Source organism: Phodopus roborovskii, unplaced genomic scaffold (genome assembly GCF_943737965.1).
Source record: "Phodopus roborovskii unplaced genomic scaffold, PHOROB, whole genome shotgun sequence".
Lineage (NCBI taxonomy): Eukaryota > Metazoa > Chordata > Mammalia > Rodentia > Cricetidae > Phodopus > Phodopus roborovskii.
The window spans coordinates 57598535-57622581 of record NW_026126407.1 but is presented as its reverse complement, the minus strand read 5'-3'; the positions used below and the strand labels follow the sequence as shown (position 1 = coordinate 57622581).

At 38.5% G+C, this 24047-nt stretch overlaps 1 protein-coding gene across 4 annotated transcripts in view; it reads left to right on the top strand.

The window, feature by feature from the left end:
- Gspt1 (G1 to S phase transition 1) overlaps positions 1-23779 on the top strand; it is a 35656-nt gene extending 11877 nt beyond the window's left edge. Inside the window, exons 2-15 of one of the 4 annotated variants that reach the window (XM_051181426.1) lie at positions 2342-2383; positions 2490-2531; positions 3205-3429; positions 4582-4615; positions 7947-8024; positions 10836-11016; positions 11942-12096; positions 12248-12388; positions 15218-15311; positions 16603-16683; positions 19617-19790; positions 21073-21162; positions 21603-21771; positions 23304-23779. In XM_051181426.1, coding sequence (XP_051037383.1) covers positions 2342-2383; positions 2490-2531; positions 3205-3429; positions 4582-4615; positions 7947-8024; positions 10836-11016; positions 11942-12096; positions 12248-12388; positions 15218-15311; positions 16603-16683; positions 19617-19790; positions 21073-21162; positions 21603-21771; positions 23304-23356 — 1559 coding nt within the window. In that variant the 3' untranslated portion in view covers positions 23357-23779. Of the gene's footprint in view, positions 1-2341; positions 2384-2489; positions 2532-3201; positions 3430-4581; positions 4616-7946; positions 8025-10835; positions 11017-11941; positions 12097-12247; positions 12389-15217; positions 15312-16602; positions 16684-19616; positions 19791-21072; positions 21163-21602; positions 21772-23303 lie in introns of all 4 variants that reach the window. The other 3 variants (XM_051181425.1, XM_051181428.1, XM_051181427.1) reach the window with 3 other exon arrangements.
- Positions 23780-24047: the final 268 nt, after the last annotated feature.

The window sequence follows — 24047 nt, the reverse complement described above, 5'->3', positions numbered from 1 at the left end:
CTAGATAGCTCCAAGCTAATGAGAGACCACCACAAAGGAGGTGGGTGGCATTCCTGAGATGGCACTGAGGTTGTCCTCCAGCCTCCACACTCACCCTGTGCATACCTGTGTGCCTACTCACATACATCTAGAAACATACTTGCATTTATTTGAAAGATGAAATAATTCTATGTGGGGGAAGTTGTTGGAGTGTACCAGTACATAAAACAATTGTGTCCCAAATTAAAATGATTCTCCTATGGCTGGGGCTAAGTCTGGAAAACACTTGCTGCTCAAGTATGAGCACCCAAGATCAACCCCAGTGGACACATAAAAAACTCAGGCTAGTGCACATGCCTGTAATCCCAACCACGGGAATGGCAGAGCATGGGCTTGCTGGCTTAGCCAGTCTAGTCTAATCAGTGGGCCCTGGGTTCAGTGAGAGGCTGGAGAAATTGTTCAGTGGTTAAGGGCACTTGTTGCAGAGGGCCCAGGTTCGATTACCAACAGCTAGCCACATGGTGACTATAGCCCTTGTTCCAGGGGATCCTACAGTTAGGCATGTGCTACACATACATGCATGCTGGCAAAACACACAAACTCCAGACAACAATAGTTGTAGTCATAATGATAGTAAACTCTAAATTATCCTTTATCGGGGACAGGAAATACTTTCCTCAAGTTTTGATGGTATTAAAGGTAGGGTATTTGTTTTTCCCAATCACAATCTCCTGTAACCCAGACTGGCTTTGGATGTGCTTATTAACTGAACCGATCCAATTTCTGGCATTAGAGGCATGTGCTGCCACACCCATTTCACTATTGATTCTGTATGTGTTCTGTATGTATTCTGGGCAATGGTTTTAAAGATGAAATTTGTAGGTTACAGATTCACTATTAATGTTGTATGTCATATGACTTCAAATCCTTTCGTGTGTTTCCACATCTTGGAAAATCTTTAGCAGTATCATTTGTGCTGTTCAGGGATAAAGAGCTCAGGCTCACACATTTGGGTAGCAGCATATAAATTTCTCCTATAACTCTACAGGAATGCCATAGCAGATTTGCAGTTTGACAACTGCAAACTTAACTATTGCTTGATCTTAAAATTCTAAGAATTCTGACTTCATCAAAATCATTTTTAAAAGGGGGGGGGCAGCGGTGGCACATACCTTTTTTTTTTTTTTTAAGCTAAATTGCTTTTATTTTACATACAGACTCCAGCTTCCCCTCCCCTTTTTCTCTCATTGCCACCCCTCCCCCATCCACTCCTCCTCTACTTTGAGGTTGGACTAAGCTCCTCCCTTTTTATCAAGGCTGGTCAAAGCAACTCAGCATGGGGAATTGGTTCCCAAAAGCCTGTTCAAGCACCAGAGACAGGCCCTGATCCCACTACTAGGAGTCCCACAGTCAGACAAAGGTACACAGTTAGTACACACATACCCAGGCTGGTTCCATGCAGGCTCCCTAGTGTTGGCTCAGAGTTTGTGAGAGCCTGTGACCACACATAGAGGCCAGCTGGGTCTATAGATGAGTTCCTTGACAGCCAAAGCTGCACAGAGAAACTCTGTCTTGAAACAAACAAAATAATAATTTTGAGACATGGTTTCTCCATGTAGCTCTGTCTTTACCAGAACTACAGATCTAGCTATGTTGACAAGGCTGAACTTAAACCCAGAGATCATCATGCCTCTGCCTCCTGAGTGCTGGGATCACATTGGGCAAGAATCACCTTTTCTGAATATGTTTATATATTCATAGGCTTCACACAATTGTCATCTATCTTAGAATCAAATTACTTGGAGATTTGATAATATGCAATCTCAGCTTTCTTGGGTCAGAGGGTTATCAGAAGTAGAGGAGAGGCATATTGAATAAATACAGTCCAACTATATTTGTTTGGGATTTGTGTTACATTTATAATATCTGTGGAGGAAAGATTTGGAAATAGGACTGGCATTTTTAATACATTTCCATTATTGGAAGTTGGCTGCTGTCTGTAGAGTTTTAAATTACCATTTTGTGTAAATGCAGGTGCGAATATGCTATGGAGAGGACAACTTTGTGAAGTTGGGTGTCTCCTTCCATCTTTATGTGTGCTCAGGTTTGAGTGGTGAGCTCTTTGCCTGCTGAACCCTCTTGCTGGTGCCTGGATATGTTTTTAGTTGTCAGCAATTGGTATAGTTTTTAAAAGTAGGCCAAACAGACTTTTGATTTGAAAACCCAAATTAGCTGCCAATGTTCTGAGTTTCTGGGGTTTGTGATATGTTTATTAGGCTTCTGCTCTTGTTTTATTGTATATTTAATGATAAGTAAATAAGATAGAACTTAATTTCTAATAGAACTTACTTTTCTTAACCAGCGCCTGTGGAGTCCTCTCAAGAGCAGTTGTTATTGTGTGAAGGTAATTTTTTTAATGTCTAACCAAGAAAACATTACATTGTCTATGCTGTGTATAATTATATACTGTTTTATGAATAATATGTATTGTGTTTCATTTTTTTCTGTAGGTTCAAATTCAGCTGTTAGCATGGAACTTTCAGAACCCATAGGTAAGGATTTCTGACTGTGTTAATACAGTAATAGGAAACTGCAGATTTAAGGTGCAAATGTACATGTTCTGATGACTGAAATGTCTATGCTTAAGCCACACTTAATTTTTTGATATTACAATTTTAATAGTCTAGACAAGTTAGTTACTGCAAGTGGAATGGAGTAGAGGAATGCTAGCTAATTTGAATATAGTGCTTATTCCTTTGACTTTTTGTTTCTTGAGACTCAATCTTTGTGGCCTTGAACTACTTATCCTATTATAACCTCTACTTTTAGAGTGCTGGGGTTACAGGTATTTCCCATCATGCCTAGTCTAACATCATCAAAATTTCCATCCTTTTTAAAATAACTTTATTACTCTTAAAAATGTCCTATTTCCCAGGTGACTATTAAAGTTAATGCCAAAAGTTATTATTTACATAGAAAATTTATCTTTTGCTTAAATGTAGTCTACCCTTAGGGAATGACACCATTCTAGTATAACTGTGTGTTATGGTATAGGCTCTGACTCTGCTATCAACAATGAGGTCAGCTTGAAACCTCACCCGTGTCTGCCTAGTTTGGGGGTTTCAGGAGAGGAATTGAAGTGCTTGCATTTGCCGCTTGTAAGGACTGTTGAAAGTGCAGGTTGGGTCTTTTTCAAGTCACTAAGTTAAATTCTTTCTTCAGTAGAAAATGGAGAGACAGAAATGTCCCCAGAAGAATCATGGGAGCACAAAGAAGAAATAAGTGAAGCAGAGCCAGGGGGTGGCTCCTCAGGAGATGGAAGGCCACCAGAGGAAAGTACCCAAGAAATGATGGAGGAGGAAGAAGAAATACCAAAACCTAAGTCGGTGGTGGCACCGCCAGGTGCTCCTAAGAAAGAACATGTAAATGTGGTATTCATTGGGCATGTTGGTAAGTTGTCCTCATAGAGCTCATAAACAATGACCAGAGTTATTGGAGACATCAAAGTGTAGAGTGTCTTGTTTAGCTCCTTGGAGTTGCTGAGTAAAACTTAGTCAGAATCTTGAAATATCTAGAATCTTGAAATATCTAAAATGCTGTGTGCACATGTACACACTGAGAGTTGACTGCAGGGTCACATATAAAGTATTTGCTTGTTTTCCAGACAGGGTTTTTCGATGTAGCACTGGATGTCCTGGAACTCACTTTGTAGACCAGGCTGGCCTCAAACTCAGATCCAGCTTCCCTGTCTCTGTCTCTGCCTGGCTGTTTTTGTTTTTGTTTGTCTGATTTTTTTTGGCTTTTCAAGACATGTTTTCTTTGTGCAACAAACAACTCTGGCTATCCTGGATGTTTTTATGTTTTTAACTTGCTTCAGCTGACCAGTGCTTTGTTCTTAAAGTTTTGGCAGATGAACTGTTTTGTAGTGGAATAAAAGCTGGGGAAAAAAAATAAGCTTCAGTGTGTGTGTAATAAATAATTAATTAGTCTCTATAGACCACTGGTAAAGCTAGCCTTACTATGATACTTTTTAATTAGTATCCAAGAAATGGGCATGTTTTTTTGTTACCTTTAATTGATATGTTCCTTTTAATAGTATTGACATTTACTATTCATCATAATTCTCTATGAAATAAGGAATTAGTAATTTAGAGTAACTTCTGGATGTTTGCCAAGAAACTGGTTTAGCCAAACAAATAAGACCTTGCTTAATTATATCATTTCTGAAAGTGAGACAGGCCTTTGATTCCAGCATTTGGAAGGCAGAGGAAGGCAGATCTCTTGAGTTTGAGGCCAGCCTGGTCTACAGAGTGAGTTCCAGGACGACCAGAGCTACATAGAGAAACCATGTCTCAAAAAACAAAACAAAAGAATTATGTCTCTTTGTTAGGAAAGTATTTCTCAGTCATCATTGCCTGTGGGAATCTTAGCCTTATTCATTATATATGGGAGAGGGTCCCTAGACTTTAATCCTGAAATTCCTGTAACAGTTCATTTGCTTTTATTAGACTTGACTGTACATTCTAAAAAGTCCCTCCAGTTGTATTTGTATATATTGGTTGTTTTTAACCTATGTTCCCATATTTTTGTTGTTCCTTTTAGATGCGGGAAAGTCAACCATTGGAGGACAAATAATGTAAGTCTCTTTTATCTAATGGTAGAGTTAATTTGATTGGCTAATTATCAAGCATTATAAGTGTCCATGTTGCCATTCAAGGAAGATAAAAATTGGTCACTACATCAAGTTAGAAACTTTAGCAATAAATCACCTGTAGAGAATGCAGTGATGAAATAATTGTTCTGGTGTGGTCATTAGTTTTTAGTCACTGTCAGACTCTCTTGGAACACTCCAAAGCCACAGAGAAACCCTGTCTCAAAAAACCCAAAAGAAAAGAAACATAACATAGGCTGGCCAGTGGTGGGGCACACTTTTAATCCCAGCACTCAGGATATAGAAGCAGGGGATCTCTGTGAGTTTGAGGCCACCCTGGTCTACAGTGCTAGTTTCAGGAGAGCCAGGGCTGTTACACTGAGAAATCCTGTCTTGAAAAACAAAAATAAATACATTAATAATACAAAAAACATGGTATTTGTATGTGCTTGTGTGTGGATGTTGGTGATGATGGTGTTTGCATCTGAATAGCTGGATTAAATGAGTGCACCCCTAACTGCCTGGCTGCTGCTACTACTTCTCCCTCCTTCCTTCTCTTCCTCTTCTTTAGTGTAGTTTTTTTTATTGTATGTGTGTAGGTTCCCCCCCCCCCCCCCGTATGTGTGTCTGTGTGAGGATGCTGGGTCTCCTGGAACTGCATGTAGGTGACTGGGGAGGGCAGAAGAGGGTACTGAATCCCTTTGGGACTAGAATTACAGGTGGTTTTGAGTTGTCTGATGTGGATGCTGGGAATGGAACTAGATCCTCTCTAAGAGCAGCAAGTACTCTTAACTGTTTAGTCATTTTTCCAGGTCTTCTTCAAATTATATAGAACCCAAGAATACAGAAAGTCTTAGTTGGCTTTGAATATATAGTCCCTGGCATTAACTGGAAACCATACTTTCAACTTTGAACTTTTCCTGGGTGGTCTGATCCTCCTTCATGATACTGACAGTAACAGAGTGTGATAGCTCCCAGTCACTGATTACCAAGCTAAACAGTCCTATACAGTGTACTGTTGCTAGTGTCAGCTGAATTGTGTATGACTTTTTGTGTCTGTACATGCATTAATATTAAGTGGGGTTTGTGTCACTTGATTTTACCCAACAGTGAGCTAATAGAAGGATTCTGAGTGTTTAAGGGAGATTAGGCTAAGCAAAGAGGTTAGGTAGTTTAGGTGTTTTACTTGTTTTTTTTATTTTTGAGGAAGATATATCCCAGTGTGGTCTTAAACACAAGTATGTATCTTAAGATGACTCAGAATTCCTGATCCTTCTGCTTTACCTTCAAAATGCCCCATAAAATTGTGTTTGGGGGTATGGGGTCTTACTGTGTAACCCTGGCTGCCCTTGAACTTGTTCTTCTGCCTTTGCCTCCCAAGTGTAGGGATTAAACACCACAATGTCTGACTAAAAGGTACTTTTGACTGGTGATGCAGTAAGAGAGAGCCATGGCAAGTTGAGGTGTATCTATAATTTTCTTGGAGTAATGAAAGCTAGCTTTTTGTTTTGTTTTTGTTTGTTTTTTAAAGATATATTTACTTTTATTTTATATGTATTAGTGTTTACATAATATGTATGTATACTATGTGTATGCCGCATGTCCACAGAGGCCAGAAGAGGGAGCAATATCAGCCAGGCAATGGTGGTGCATGCCTTTAATGCCAGGCAGAGGCAGGCAGATCTCTGTGAGTTCAAGGCCACCCTAGTCTACAGAGTGAGTTCTAGGACAGCCTGGGCTATTACACAGAGAAACCATGTCTCAAAAAACCAAAAGAAAAGAACGTCATATCACCTGGAACTAGTTACATACAGATGGTTATAAAGCCACCATGTGGGTACCTGGCAGTAAACCTGGGTCCTCTGCAAGAGTAACAAACATGCTTAGCCACTGAGCTATCTCTCTAGTCCCTTGCTTCCTGTTTTCATTTGTCCCTGGTGCTGGTGTTCTTATCTAGGATCTGCAGTACTAAACAAAATCACATTCCCAGACCAAAAGTTCACTCATGACCAAACTGTTTTTTTGTGCCTGAAATTTATGTGGATTTAATCCAAGACAATAGTTTGACCATCATTCCAAAGTTTTCATTTTTAATCAAAGAGGGGAAGAGGTGATGTTAGAATCTGTGTATACTGAATAGCTTACTAGTAATGCCTGCTTGTTTTTATTCAATCCAAATCAGATTACCTATATAATTACCTATGGAATGATGTTCTTTACAGTCTGAATGTGTGCATGTGTGTTGGTCTGCATATATGTTTGCTTACATACAGAGACCCAAGAGTGATCGTTTTATTCATTGAGGCTGGCTAATTTCACTGGTCATCTTACTCTGGGATTCTGTCTCTGTCTGTGAGGCTGGATTATGTGAAAAACATACATAAACTATGATATGGTAATCAAAACTGGGAAACTAGGGCTGGGGCTATAAGTCAGTGTCAAGAGCACTAACTTACCAATCATGCATAACGTCTTGGGTTGAGTCCTCAGTACTATTTACAAAAAGAAAAAAATGCCAGGCGTGGCACATGCCTTTAGTGCCAGCACTCAAGAGGCAGAGGCAGGTAGATCTCTTGAGTGCTTTGTTGGTGGTGATTGGTTCGTTGGTTTGCCTGCCTTCAGGGTACCACCATACCTGGCAAGTTTGAAATGCAACTCTTAACATCAACAGTACATTTGATGCTCGTTTGGAAAATTAAACAACAGGTTCTTGAATTATATATAACGTTACTATAACTCCATAGCCTTCAATCTGTAACATTTCCAGTTTCCCTTCCTTTATGGCCTTAGTAATCTATAAGAAACAATGACATTATTTGTATTTTGTGTATGTGTTCATGTGCCTACTTATTTATATGTATTATGCATGTGCATGTACCTGAGCAGGCTAATAGAGGGTGCTGGATCTCCTGGAATTGTAGTTGCAGGCAGTTGTGAGCTCCCTTGTGTGTGCTGGCAAGCAAACCTGGGTCCTCTGCAAGAGCAGCAGTGCTCTTAATCAATGAACCATCTCTCCAGGGCCCCTTCCCTTTTTAAAAATGTACGTGTGTGGGAGTGCCCCTGGAGACCAGAAAAGACTGTTGGCTCTCTTGGAGTTGGTAATATGGGAGATTGTGAGCTACCTGGACTCAATCCCTGGGACCCACATGGTGGGAAGAGGAAGACTGGCTGCTTTAAACTGTCCTCTGACTTCCACATAAATAAATGAATATAATTCTTTTTTAAATAGCTTTTTTCTGTTGTTCAGTTTCCTTCAAGTATTTCAATGCTGTACTGTACTGACTAAAGTGTCTTTTTTTTGTCTTTAACTTTTCAGGTATTTGACTGGAATGGTCGACAAAAGGACACTTGAGAAATATGAACGAGAAGCTAAAGAAAAAAACAGAGAAACTTGGTATACTAAACATTTATGATATTATAGGTTACTTTTTAAAAAAATATTCTGCCTGCATAAATTGTCTGTATGAGGGTGTTGAGTCCCTTGGAACTGGAGTTATAGACAGTTGTGAACTGCCATGCAGGTTAGGAATTGAACCCTGATCCTCTGGAAGAGCAGTCAGTACTGTTAACTGCTAAGCAATCTCTCAAGCTCCCAATAAGTTACTTTTAAGGAAACACTGTATCCTTAATATTTTTGTAGTCTATTCAAATACATATTTTTTTCAGCCAGGCACAATGCTACATGCCTATGATCCCAGTACTCTGGATGTTTGAGGCCAACCTGGGCAACATAGTGAGGCCTTGTCTCAATAAAATGATTTAAAACAATTTTTTTGCTGTTTAAAATATTGTATCTAAAGGCAAAGTTTCCTTTTTCTCACACCATACATAGAGACTTGCCACTGATGACTTCTTAATTTACACAGAGGAAATCATCCTATAATAAGAGAATTGTTTAATAAAATTTAAGCTGTCCATCTAATGAGCAATTGTGTAACCATTCAAAGATTATATTTATATTGCCAAGCAATGGTGGTGCATAACTTTAGTCTTAGCACTCAGAGGCAGGTGGCCAAGGCCATCCTAGTCTAAGAGTGAGTTCCAGGACAGCCAGGACCACACAGAGAAACCCTGTCTCCAAAGAAAAAAAGGGGGGGGGAGGAAAAAATATTATATTTATGAAATTTATTATGAACACAAATAGAACTTAATATTGCAATGACATTTAGAGAGAAAAGAATTATAATTGTATATAGGAAATGTGATCATAATGTAGTAAGTGCTGGAAGGAACAAGAAGAAAAGACTGTGTGTGTGTGCCCAATCATGAACTTACTTATTTTGTTGCTTTAAAATGCACACATCTGGGAGTGTGGGTGAGTAGCAGAGTTAATGCTCAGCTTGTGTGACAAGATTGGGTTAATCCTCACACTTGAAAGAGGTTTGCAGCCTTTACCTGACAAGGACACCACTGCTCTTTGTAGAAAGGACCACATTCTGTGTTCTAGTGTTGGTGGTGGTAGTGGTTATTGAGACAGAGTCTCTATAGCTCTGGGTTGGCCTGGAACTCACCATATAGACCAGGCTGGCTTCAAATTCAGAGATCACCTGCCTCTGTTTCTCAAGTGCTGGGATGTTTTGAAATAATTTATGTAAAATTATCTAATTTTCGTACAATAAAATAACATTTCTCTCTCTCTCTCTCTTTTTTTTTTTTTTTTTTTTTCTTCTTTTTCCCAGTTTCTTTTGGTGTGGGGTGAGAGTTTCTCTGTGTAGCCCTGGCTATCCTGAAACTCTGTAGACCAGGCTGTCCTGAAACTCACAGAGATCCATCTGCCTCTGACTTTTTGGGGGGTGGGGGTGGGGGAGGATTGAGACAGGGTTTCTCTGTATTACTTTGGAGCCTGTCCTGGAACTCACTCTGTAGGTCAGGCTGGCCTCAAACTCACAGATTCACCTGCCTCTGCCTCGTGAGTCCTGAGATTAAATAAAGGTGTGTGCCACCAACGCCTGGCCCCATCTGCCTCTGACTCTTGAGTACTAGAATTATGCCACCACTAGTACATATCGGTAGTTAATATTAAGTTACCAGTGTTCCAGCATTCTGTGAATGGTGCCTGTGGGAAAATGATGCGTGCGTGCGTTTGTTTGTTTGTTTGTTTGTTTATGAGGTCTTATTCTATAGCCCAGGTTGGCCTCAAATTTATTTGGAGGTGGTCTTCAACTTCAAATGGTTTCAGGTATTGGGTATATGAACCACTCTTTGGCTTTAATATCCTGTTTTTTATAGTCACTGTATTCTTTCATATAATTAGAAAAGTAAAATAAGGAGTGATAAAATCACTCTGATACTGCAATTATTTGTATGTTATTTTTCTATTGCTGTGTGATAAAACACCATGGCCAGAAGCAACTTATAGAATAGAGAATTATTTGGGCTTACATTTCCAAAGGGTTATGAATCCATCATGGCTGGAAGGCATGATAGCAGTCAGTCATTGTCCCTACAGCAAGCAAGCTGATAGCAAACCTGAAGTATAAGACTTTAAAACTCTCCAAGTCATCCTTTGTGACATACCCTCTTCCAGCAAGGCCGTGGCTTGTAAGCCTCCCTAAACAGCACTACCAACTGTGAACCAAATGTCGTATGCCCAAGAGTTCAGGAGATATTTCATTCAAACTACAATGTTAATATTATATGACTCATCATTTTGTTTTCTTTTCTCTGCCCCCTTCCTTGGTATGCAGCTCATGATGGTCTTTTTCTTTTAATATATAAATTTATTTAATCTTTATTTTATGTGCATTTTAGTGAAGGTATCAGATCCTCTGGAACTAGAGTTGCTGACACCTGTGAGCTGCCATGTGGGTGCTGGGAATTGAACCCTGAACCTCTGGAAAAGCAGCCAGTGCTCTTAACCTCTGAGCCATGTCTCCAGCCCCGCTCAGGATGGTCTTCAACATTCACTATCTTCCTGCCTCAATCTCCTGACAGTGGAATTACATATGTGTAATACCACACCCAGCACCTCAGTAGTCTTTCTCCCTATGTTGTCAGTTTACTTTTATGAATAATGTTTGCTTATTGACTATGTATAGACTCTGTTTGAACCATAACAATCCATATTTAATTTTCTTGTTTTTATTTTACTAGTATGCCTTATGACACAGATGAATAGTGGAGATGAAACTGGATGTCACATTTAGTTACATGCTTATTGGTAGAGGAATATTTTTAATGGTAATCATTTTTTTAATTCTTTCAGGTACTTGTCTTGGGCCTTAGACACAAATCAGGAAGAACGAGATAAGGGTAAAACAGTAGAAGTGGGTCGTGCTTATTTTGAAACCGAAAAGAAGCATTTTACAATTCTAGATGCTCCTGGACATAAGAGCTTTGTCCCAAATATGATTGGTGGTGCCTCTCAAGCTGACTTGGCTGTACTGGTAATAAAGAATTTTTATTCTGGGCTTTTGTTGTTGTTCCTGGTCTGGTCTAGACGTATTTTATCAACATCCCACATGTATCTTGTCTTTCCCATTGTTGGGCTTGAACCCTTGGCCTTTGCATACTGCTGTGCATGTGCTCTACCACTGTTACAGAGTTTGTTTTTTGAGACAGGGTTTCTCTGTAAAATAGTCCTGGCTGTCCTAGAATGCACTCTGAAGACTGTGATTACAAGTGTGCATCAACATACACTCACTTTGATTGTAGTACTAGAGATTAAACCTGGTGGGGGCTGCAGAAGTAGCTCAGTGTTCTTTAAGAGAACCTAGGGTGATTCTCAGCATCCATCCATGGTCAGGTGCTCACACTCCTAAAACAAAGGCTCCTCTGGGATCTGGTGCTTCTGGCCTTAGCAGCCACCTAAACTCAAGAGCATGCACACATACTAGGTTGAACCTGGGGACCTGAGATTGCTAAACACGTATTTCCTCTCATCCGTAACCTGAAGAGAAAGTATTTGGGTTTTTGTTTGTTTGTTGTTTTTTTTTTTTTTTTTTTTCCTCTCGAGACAGGGTTTCTCTGTGTAGACCAGGCTGTCCTTGAATTCACAAAGATCCACCTGCCTCTGCCTCCCGAGAAAGTATTTGGAATATGTGGACTAATCCTAGATTTAGGGAAGTTGAAAAGAAAACATGTTTGTTTTGATAACTTGGCACAGCACATGGAAATAACTCTACCAGTGAGGCATACCTATTCAGTCCCAAACCCGCAGATCTCTAAACTGTTTGGACATCATGTGACTGGACATGTCCATTGTTACACATGTGCTTCTCTTTCCTTAGGAAGCTTTCTTACAGAAGTTAAAGGATGCATGTTTTGCTGCTAGATTTGTCTAAAAATAAATTATTTGATTTCTTGAAACAGGTAATCTCTGCCAGGAAAGGAGAATTTGAAACTGGGTTTGAAAAAGGAGGACAGACAAGAGAGCATGCAATGTTAGCAAAGACAGCAGGTGTCAAACACTTAATTGTGCTTATTAATAAGATGGATGATCCAACGGTAAACTGGAGCAACGAGAGGTAAGCTTCCAATGGCTTTTTACAGGCATGCCAGTGAAGAAAAGTATTTTCTGTTGTTTGCCTTTTCTTCCAGTTTTTCTAAGCTTTAATGTGTTTACTTAAGAAACTAGTGCTTAGTTGACATAATTGTGTTATTTCTAAATATTCATAGATACGAAGAATGTAAAGAAAAACTAGTACCATTTTTGAAAAAAGTTGGCTTCAATCCCAAAAAGGACATTCATTTTATGCCCTGCTCAGGACTGACGGGAGCAAATCTCAAAGAGCAATCAGATTTCTGTCCTTGGTACATGTGAGTAACCTTTAATTACTTTTTAAAAGGAGGAGAGTCATGTCTAAATAATAATTGAACGAATTGCCTATACTCTTTAGTTTTAAAAAATACCTGGACCTTTGCCTTTTAAACTGTGTGTGTTGTGTGCTTATGTATGTAATGTGCATGGGTATGTGTTGTGTGTGTTGTATGCTTCTATGGGTAATGTGCAGGTTGTGTGGTGTCTGCTATATGTGTAATATGAAGATGTGCTTTGTCCATGTTTATGTGTGTATAGGTCAGAGGTTGACATCAAGAGTTTTCACTGAACCTGAAACTACCTGATTTGGTTGGAATGACTGGCTAGTGAGCCCTGGAATCAGTTTGTTTCCTCCCCAATGCTGGCATTACAGATGCATGCCACCCCCTGGCTTTCACAGTGGTGTTGGCATCCAGACTCAGGTTCCTGTGCTTGCATAGCAGGCAGTTTACTCACTTAGCCATCTTCCTAGCCCTGTGTGTTGAGAGTCAAATGAGTTCTTTTTTTATTATTACTATTTTGTTTTCTTTTTGTTTCTCAAGACAGATTTTCTCTGTGTAACAGCCTTGGAACTCATTCTGTAGACGAGGCTGGCCTCAAAGTCACAAAGATCCTCCTGCCTATGCCTCTCAAGTGCTGGGATTAAAGGCAAGCGCCACAATCACCTGACTTCTTTACATGGCTTTGGCTTATAACTCAAGTCAATAGATGCTTGCTTGCCTTACAAGCATGAAGACCCTGAGTTCGATTTCTGAGCCACACTCACTCAAACACACAAAACCCAAAAGAGTTTCTTATGTACAAGTCCCTTACTAGGTAACTAACTAGTATTTTTTACATTCTATATTAAATTCATTCTTACCTTCCCCTTCTTTCACTCCTACTTGTTTGTGTTGGGTAGAATCCAGAGCCCTACCCATACTGAGAATGTTCTGTGTTACTGAACTCAAGCCTCCACTCCTTTTTCATTGTGTGTAGGAGTGCAGGTAGGTGCCCATGTGCTACAGTGCCCAGGTGTAGTTCAGAAGATAGTATTAGAGGTTGGTCCTAACCCTCCTTGCTTAGATAGGGCCTCTCCTTCTGTTCACTCCTGCTGGTTCATGATGTTTCATGTGATTCTTCTATCTCTGCCTCCTATCTTCTAGAAGTCCTAGAATTATAGATGTGAGTCACCAAATTTGTGTTTTGCTTTGTAAACTATAGCTAGTGATATGGCTCACCATATTATTGTGCCTGTTGCCAAGCCTGGTGACTCTCTGAAACCCACATGTGCATCATGGCTCCATGGTACATATAAGTCAATAAGTTAATAGACTTTAAGAAACATTGTCTGATCCAAGGTCATAAAGATTTAGCCCTACAGAACAATATGAGGCCACTTTAGTTTCTTGAGTAATTAAGATTTTAGGTTTTCCGGGCAGGAGATGGCTCATCTGTTAAGAGCACTTGTTGCTCTTGCAGAGGACCTGGAAATTAGTGCCCAGCACCCACATGATTGTTCACACCATTGCTCAACTTCAGTTCAATTCCAGGGGATATGATGCTCTCTTCCCTACCTCCTCAGACAGTAAGCATGCACACAATGCACAGACACGCATGCTCATGTGCCTGCACAGACAAAAACACTTAATACACAGAAGAAAAGAAAAATCTAAATTTTAAGAAAACTTTTTTTATATTTAGTTTTCAGTTCATTTTTGTGTAAGGTTTATGGTCTTTACCTAGCTAGATTCATTGGCTTTGGTAAATGGGTTTCCCATTTTTTTGGTATAATTTCTCTGTTGCATTATCATCCTCATTAAAAATCAAATGGTCATTAAGTGTTGTTTGCTTGTTTGTTTTTCCCCTCAGTTCTCTTCTGTTTAACTGTTAAGGACTACAGTCTTTAGAATTTTGAAATTGGCCAGAAAATTTTGGTTTTCTTTCTCTTTCTTTTTTTTCCTTTGTGAGGGGGCTATTGTGAATCTCTTAAACTTCCACACGAATGTTAGAATCAGTTTATAAAGTTACTGCAAAACAAGAGTCTCTCTAGATAGTGGTGCTTCACAGTCAGAGTAAAGTATTGTGGAATCCAGATCTGATATGGATTAAATTTCACAGTCCATAAAGTTAGGAAGCAGAGAGTTGGGCTGGTAACGTCTATAATCCCAGCATTTGAGAACTGAGGCAAGAGGATTGAGTTTTAACCAAGTCTAGAAGACATAGCAAAATCCTATGTCCCTTGTCCTTGTGTAGTTAATATTATAATGTAGGCTGCTACAAGTCACTTTTTTCTAGGTTTAACAAATGTAAGGAGAAGCTAGGCCAGCATGTATCAGTGGGTCAAGGTGCTTATTGCCAAGCCTAATGGCTTGATATCTTTTTCCAGAGCCCAGATTATTAGAGAGAACCGTCCTCAGATTGTCCTGTGACTTCTGTATGCACAAACTTTATTACACACATAGACAAACATAGTGCGTTAGTTAATAAACATCAGTGTGTTTGTATTGTTTTTGTTTTATTGTGTTCTGTTTTGAGACAAGAATCTCACTATGTAGCCTCAGTTAGCCTGGAGCTTATTTACCTCTTGTCTGAACCTCCCACATGCTGGGATTACAGGATTTGTGTCACCATATCTGGCCTAGGGAACTCTTTAAAAGTAAGGTATTTTTGTCTTAGTTTAGTTTTCTGGGGTATAAGTTTCATGAAATGGAAATATGTAAATGAAAAATGTACATTGGAAAAATAAAATGATTTATGATCATTTATTGTTTAAATTACAATATTTTTTCTTAGATTTTAAAAACAATTGTGTTAACTTTCTTTAATGGATATTGTTCTGTTCTCAGTGGCTTACCATTTATTCCATATCTGGATAATTTGCCAAACTTCAATAGATCAGTTGATGGACCAATCAGGCTGCCAATTGTCGATAAATACAAGGTACCTCAAATACTAAGGTTACTGGATTTCAGGGGAGTTGAAACCATTGTATTTTGTTATAAGTTAAAAAAATATATTACTAATAATGTTTATTATCCTTTGATTGTTTATGGAAGGCCATGATTTATTCAGCAAGCTTAGCTTGGATATTTTCAGTAAACTAGTCTTTTTTTTTTTTTTTTTTAGCTGAAATATTAATACAGTGAAATGAAAAGGCTGTTCTGAAAAGATTTTTCACATTAAAAAAAAAGATTGTATTGATAAGTAGCCTGGCAAGAACCAAGAACTGTGCACTAAGTTATAACTGTGCACGAGAGCTTATGTTGTCAGTGTGTGCTTCATTGGGTGTGGTGGTGCATACTTTTAATCTCAGCACTTGGGAGGCAGAGACAGGTGGCTCTTTTAACTCAGGGCCAGCCTGGTCTACCTAACAAATTTCAGGTTAGCCAGGGCTACACAGTGAGACCTTGTCTCTGAAAAAAGCAATTCCACATATCTCAAATCCCTACAAAACAAACAAACAAACAAAAAGCCCACTTCATTGGTTTCAATTGGATTTCCAACTTGTTTTTTTGGGTAATTTGTTTTTCAATACAGGGGGTTGAAACTCCGTCCACAGGCCTTGTGCGCATGTTAGGCAAGTTGTCTGTCTACTGAGATACATCCCAAGCCCTCAACTTAATCTTTAAACTTTGACAGTAACAGGTCATATAATGTTTCATCTACTTTTAGTCTTTTGTCCTTCAATTAGCTCCACTCTAAAATTTACAGATAAGTTTCTAAATTTGTACAAACAATTCAGATCTTCTAACATAAAATTCTGGGCTGTTTTCTAAATGAAGCTTACTTTTTGAATCTTAGGCATTCTTGATAGTTAATGTAATTGTACTGAGGCCCAAGATACAAATTATTATGGACTACTTATCACCTCCTCTATATTTAAGAATAATCATAAGGGCTCAGTGGTTAAGAGTACTGACTGCTCTTCCAAAGGACCCAGGTTCAATACCAGCACTCACATGGCAGTTCACAATAACTCCAGGATCCAGCACCCTCATACAAACATACATGCAGGCAAGACACCAATGCACATTAAATAAAAACATATAAGTTATATAAGAAAAAAAGCTAGACTTTAAAAAAAAGAATTATCATAAGCATTCTATCTCTTATGAAGCTAAAGACTTTCCTTGGTAGATAAATTCTATAGAATTTCAGTTGGGGTTATTCACCTGCTATAATAAGCAATAAAAGTCTGAAAGTTTTTTTTTTTAATTCTAAATTTGAATAGGATATGGGGACTGTGGTCCTGGGAAAGCTGGAATCTGGATCTATTTGTAAAGGCCAGCAGCTTGTAATGATGCCAAACAAGGTAAGAGTTTAGTATTCATTTTCTCAAGAGTGGTTCTTGAAAATGTTAAGATTCCAAACTTTTCAAAAACTTAGGAATTTCCACCAAATTTTATAAGTAATAATTATTTTATTGATTTTTTTTTTATTCACAATTGAAGGGTCACCTGATCCTTCAAGCATGTGAGTGCTAGGAGGTGCTACATGAAAGTTTGAAACTATCAACATGTCCCATTATTAATATGAACAAATTAAGTAAGAGATTTGGAGTGGTTGAGTAACTGCTGTAAAGGTTCACAAAATAAATTACTAAGAAAGACATGGAAGAAAACTCAGGTTCACAGTGCTAGTGTCTCTGTATCTATTTTAATCTTTTAGGTTTTCTTTTGTTTGTTTTGTTGCTGTTGTTGTTAAACACCCCATCTTCATTCTAAGGACCTTGGCCCTAGCTAGGCAGGCACTTTTTGGTGTTTTGCCTGCATGTATGTCTGTGTGAAGGTGTCAGATCCCCTGAAACTGGATTTGCAGACAGTGTTGAAGTTATGAGCTGCCATGTGGATGCTGGGAATTGAACTTGGGTCTTTTGGAAGAGTAGTCAGTGCTCTTTAACTCCTGAGCAATCTCTCCAGCCCTAGGTAGGCACTTTTTATTGTCAAGCTAAACTTCAACCTCCCTAAGTCATTCACACTAGCTTATATAGGGGTTTAAGGACAGTTCAGATAACTTTCTTTAAAAAAATTTCATTGGGTGTAGTGGCACAGAAGTTTTCAATCCCAGTACTTGGGAGGCAGAGGTATGCTGATCTCTGAGTTTGAGGTCTGCCTGGTTCACAAAGGAGTTCTAGGACAGCCAGGGCTACACAGAGGAACTATCTTTAAAAACCAATAAAAAAAAATATTTAAGGATTGGCAGAGTGGCTCAGTGGGTAAAAGGCTTGGCCCTTGCTACCTAGAACCCATGTTAAGGTGAACAGAGAGAAAATTGTCCTCTGACCTTTTCTCCACATGTGCTCCACGGCATTCTCGGCGCGCATACACACACACACATACTCACACACAGAAAAACAAAAATCTTTGTTAGTCTGTTTTAAGTTAGATTTGATGATTTCTACTTTGAGATCTTATAAAATGATTCCAAGATATATGTTGATATTTTTAGTGCTTTCTAGGAAAAATGCCTTCAGTTGACTCTTGGTTTTACACAAATTATCATGTTCTTCTGGGTTTCCAGGGCCTGTGTCACTCCTCAGTCTTTCCCATGCAGGGCTGTAGTATTAGATGGGTGAAACAAAGGGGATAATGATGTAATAGAGGATAACTCCGCCAGTGACATTTAGTACATTAACAATACTACCATGCTGGTCATAGTAGCATGTGTCTGTCTAGTTCCTTTCCTTTGAGGAATCTTTCACTCATTAAATAATGTGCTTTTAAAAAGAGATTTGCCTATCTTTATCCTGTACATATAAATGTTTGGCCTGCTGTGCATCATGTACACCTGGTGCCCTTAGCAGCCAGCAGAGAGCATCAGCTTTCCTGTAACTGGAGTTATGTACAGATAGTTGTGTGAGCCACCAGTTGGTGCGGGAATTCATTGTTCATGGGTCCTTTGTAAGAGCAACAAATGTGCTGGTTGTGGTGGCGCATGCTGATCGGATTTGCTGAAGGAAGCAAAGGCAGGAGGATCGTGAGTTCGAGACCAGCCTGGTCTACAAGAGCTAGTTCTAGGACAGGCTCCAGAGCTACGCAGAAGAGAAACACTGTCTCAAAAAACAAACAAAAAGCCAGAACAAAACAAAAAGAGCAGCAAATGCTCTTAGCAACTGTACTATCTTTCTAGTCCCAACAATATGCTTTTAAAATTCAGTTGTTAAGATAACGTTGAAAAACACATGCTTATTTCAGCATTGACCTGCTGTGGGAAATAGTTTTTAATTTAAAATTTACATTATAAGTTTGGTATTTTTTTAGTTTCCAGCTCAAGGGAGGGCCTGGGCAATTGACTCAGCACTTGAAGAGTACTTGCTTCACCCACATGGAGCCACTCAGGATGGCCTCTGATTCCAGCTCCAGGGAATCCTATGCCCTCTTCTGGCCTCCACAGATAATTATGCATTCTACACACAAAGAGACAAGCATACACCTATACATAAATAAAAGTAATTTTTTGTAAAGCAAATCAAGGGTGCTAGAGAGATAGCTCAGTGGTGAAAAGCACTTGTTGCTTTTGCAGAGGACCTGTGTTCAGTCAGTTCCCAGCTACCCAACATAGTGGTTGCCAACAAAACGTAAGCAGTTCCAGAGAATCTGATGTGTCACTCCTGATCTTTGAGGGCACCAGTGGAATACATAAATATATGCAAAGCACTGATTCATAAAAGATTTTTTTTTTTCCTCCTGGTGAGTGAAGCAACTCAAGGAAATAAGGTTTTTGTCAGCTTAGTTAAGCAGGAAAACCAAGGCTACAGAAGTTAGAATTCATCCATATTCAGGAAGGATGAGTGCTAGTGTCAGCTCCCTGCCTCCATTTTATAGTGTAGGTTCCCAGCTCAGGGAATGATCCCAGCCACAGTAAAGGTGGGTTTTCCCACATCAGTTAACTTAACAGTAATTCTGTGCCAGGTCTCACAGGTATGCCTGGGCATTTGCCTTGAATGATTTCAGATGTCGTCAGGTTGACAGTACTATTACAGTGCTGTCATTTTGAAGACGAAGTTTGTTCTGTATTCTATTTAGAAGTTGTTAGAATTTTATATTGAAAAATAACAAGTTGTGACTTTGTGGAGAGTGATAGAGTGTTTGTCTGACATGCATAAGTCCCTGGAATTGAGCCCCCTTTCTTTCCCTCTATCTATTTTGGCTTGTGAATTTGTAGCTTAACAAATGAACAGTGAGGTCATTTTACATCCTATAATTAAGTGCATCTGTCAGGAAACCTCCCAACTTTCTTTTTAAGCACAATGTGGAAGTTCTTGGAATACTTTCTGATGATGTAGAGACGGATTCTGTAGCTCCAGGTGAGAACCTCAAAATCAGACTGAAAGGAATTGAAGAAGAAGAGATTCTTCCAGGATTCATCCTTTGTGATCTTAATAATCTATGTCATTCTGGACGCACATTTGATGCCCAGGTAAACAAATATCATCTTTGTCATTGTTAGAACCTAAGTGGTTAGAATTTCAGTGCCTTTTTCCTATTTGTGATGTGCCACATAACCGATGGCAGAGGAACTGAAATAGTCCAACTCATTTGTACATCACAACCATATTACCTCACAATTTCAAGAAACTATAACATTTTATTAGGTGATTTTTTTTTTGTAAATTCCACTTTATTTTTTGCTTTATTGATAAAATTTATTAGAGTATTCACTTTGTAAAGGCAGAGAGTGATATAACACCAATAAATATTTAGTTTAAAATTTCCTTGATTTTTTTTTTTTTTTTTTTTTTTTTTTTTGATTACAGGATATTTGTTTGCTATTCCAGAGCCAGTATGTTTTCAGACTTGGGTCACACTTATATTTAATCTGACCTTCTTGAGAGAGTGGCATCAAACACTAATACCTTTGAGTACTGAATCTGGAGAAATGGCTCAGTCAGTAATAATTCTTGCTGCTTTCCCAGAGGACCTGGGTTCAATTCCAAGTAACTGCAGGTTACAACTGCCTTGCAACTCCAGTTTCAGGGGATCTAGCACCCTTTTCTCGCCTCTTCAAGCACCAAACATGTGCATGTATATAATACATACAAACACCCAGGCAAGACACTCATGCACATAAATAAAAAAAATTTTTTTTTAATTTATTATGTATATGGTGTTCTATCGGCATGTGCATGTTCTCCTGCAGACCAGAAGAGGGCACCAGATCGTATAGATGGTTGTGAGTCACCATGTGGTTGCTGGGAATTGAACTCAGGATCTCTAGAAGAACAGTCAGTGCTTTTAACCTCTAGGCCATTTCTCCAGCCTGCACATAAATAAATTTTAACCATTTCCCCAGAAAAATGTGACTAAGGTTTTTTGTTTTAGTTTTTAGATTTTGTTGTTGTTTTAATGCCAAGTACATTCACTTGTTTAGTAACTAGACCTTGCTTGGCTCTTGAGAAATGAATGAACTATGGGAAGATCACATCTAGGTAATTTATGGGAGGTAATTTGCTACATTAATTCCATGGGTACTGTATAGTGATGGGTTTCTTAGAGTCTACCTGTTGAACTGAGATAAATCAGGCACTTAACCGATTTCTATACAGTGGAATATTTAAGGGTGAGCTTTGGTTGTGCAACTTGAGCTATCCTGTCAACAAATGGTACATATTAAAAGTTAGTGATTTCTGTTGCTTTTTGGAATATTATATCTATAGAGCATTGAAGCTAAAGTTGAGGGACTTTTGTTTTTAATTTGACAGATAGTGATTATAGAGCACAAATCCATCATCTGCCCAGGGTATAATGCGGTGCTGCATATTCATACCTGTATCGAGGAAGTCGAAATAACAGTGAGTCTGGTTTTAGGGTAACTTGTTTGTTTGCTTGATTTTTAAGAATGTTGCATCTTGATAATTTCTGATCAACGGTATAGATATATTTATACTTAGTTTTGTTTTTTTTTGGGGTGGGGTGAGTATGTCATGGTACATGTGTATAAGTCAGAGGACAATTTCTGGTGTCAGCTCTCTCCTCCATTTCTGCTTAGGAATCAGACTCGGGTAGAGAGACTTATGTGGCAAGTACTATTGCCTGAAAAGTTTATCTTGCTATCATCTATATTTTTGTTTTAAGACAGGGTCTCAACTGTGTAGCTTAGGCTGTCCTTGGAACTCATGATCCTCCTGCTTCTCGATTATAGGTATTCAGTACTATGTTCAGGTTACAGTTTATTTTTAGAGTACCTATATTTAACATTAAATTTCTTTTCTTATCCTCTTTTATTGGCTAGGCCTTAATCTGCTTGGTAGACAAAAAATCAGGAGAAAAAAGTAAGACTCGACCCCGTTTTGTGAAACAAGATCAAGTATGCATTGCACGTTTGAGGACAGCAGGGACCATCTGTTTGGAGACCTTTAAAGACTTCCCTCAGATGGGACGCTTTACCTTGCGAGATGAGGGTAAGAGGGTTTCGATGTCTCTGGTATGAGTATTGTCCTGCCTACATTCCGCATTACAGCAGGAAGGTTCAAAGAAAACCCACAGTTGTGTTCTGTAATAGTCACATGTATATGTTAAAACAACAAGTGGAATTACCATATAGTACCGGTAATGCTCTATGTAGACTTAATTTTAGTATTTTATAATAGTGTACTTGTAAAAAATTGAATTTACTAAAAACATTTCTATAATGAAGACTTCTACAGTAAGTAAGAATACAAGACTTATAAACTTGATTTTTTTGTTTATTTGCTTAATATGCAGTTCACATCCTTGGAGACATCCATTTCTGCCTACCTTTGATTGATACTCTAAATTTTCCTCTAACGGTCTAAAAATTCCTTGGTATGAAAATGAAATGAATATAGGAAACATTTCTTTGTGGGCTAATGTTTCTAACCTTAGTTTTTTTGTTTGTTTGTTTTTTTAAGATGAGGTTCATGTAGTCCAGGCTATCCTTACTTACTGTGTGGCTTGTGTATCTGATGTTCCTGAACTTGTGGTCTTCCTGCCTCTGTTTCCCTAAAGGCTAGGAATCAAAGTCAGCATTTTATGCATTCCAGGCAGCACTCTGTAGGCCGAACTGAATCCCCAGTACCATGTGTTGTAGTGGAGCCTCGGTTGGCTTCCAACTTATACAGTCCTACTGCTTTGGCCTCCAGAGTGCCATGTCTGGCAACCAGAAAACTACATAAACCTTTGTAGTTCAACAGAAATACAAATACGTATTTAACATGGTAGTGTCCAATATTGTTTAACCATGGTAGAGAATACAGTATAAAAACTGTTGATTGTATTTTTTTCTCCCAAAGCTTGACTGGGTCATGATTTCACTTTAAACACCTTGTCTTCCAAATTTGTTAATAGTGACATTAGTCATATTTATAGGATTTTTTTTTTCTTGAGGCATGATTTCTATGTAAGGCCCAGCTAGCCTTGAACTCAAGATCCCAAGTGCTAGGATTACAGTCATTTGCACTGTGCCCAGCTCTAAATAGTTTGTTACACATTAAAGCCTGATGAAATCTAGCAGATAGAAAAAAGAAATGAAGATAACGTAGCTTTTAGGTTTTTCATGATCCCTGTGGATTTATACTTACATCACCTTCAGTCCACAGGCATGCTCCTGGAAGAATCTTTTCACTGAATTGTATGAGTCCCCTTTTTCAGTGTTTAGAGACAGGGTTAGTTTTTTAGTAACTATACATATGTATGAGAACCATTTTGTTTTGTTTCTTGTAGCAGATTTTTAAAATTTATCCATGCTGTTGTACTTCATTAATTTTTTTGTCATTAATTGGTATTCTGTTGTATGGATACGCTACTTCCCATTAAGACTCATTTAAAATTACCTAGCCAGATACACTGGTTTAGGTGAGTAAAGCTATTAAATAAGGAATTTGCACAATGGCAAAATTTTGGTTAGTGAGGCTTAATACATAAACTTGCTGAAAGGTGTTATTTTTCCCCCCCCCCAAAATTTCATTTCTAGGTAAGACCATTGCAATTGGAAAAGTTCTGAAACTGGTTCCAGAGAAAGACTAAGCACTTTCTTGATGACCCTGCACAATACTGTGAGGAATATTGACTGCAAAAGCCTACTTCACACCGCCTTCTCTTATTTTCTGCCCATTGACAAACCTTTCCCCATATTTTGCAAAGAAAATTCACAGCAAAAGTCCACATTATGTCAGCTTTCTCATATTGAGAGCTCTGCTATGCCACTGTTGAATTTTCCCCAAGATTTTGCCCCCCTTTCAAACTTAGCTTCTTGGACAGATTTGGCAATAGCTTTGTAAGTGATGTGGACATAATTGCCTACAATAATGAAAACCTACAGGATTTTTTTTTTTTTCCCCTTAGACATAGTCAGTCTTTTTTTCCCCAGGCAGATCATTCTGAGTGTGCGAGTGTGTGTGCACATGTTAAGAAGATAACTACCATGTTAATAAAATATTCAATTTGAAACCCTTTTCGGTATTTGAATTGCTTTTGAATACTGTTTTTTATCTCAATGTAACATTGTTGCATTAGCTTTTTAACTACCAAGTAATTGAATACATTTTATTACTTGGATTTTTCTAAACTCTCCCTACCCAATCACTTTACATGGGGCATTTACAAACACTGCTCAAGTTTGTATTAAAGGAAAGAGTTTGTCGTTTGATCCCTTACTTTGATGGTTAATGCATACATAAACACCTTTATGCAACTGTGACACTGCTTTACTAACTAG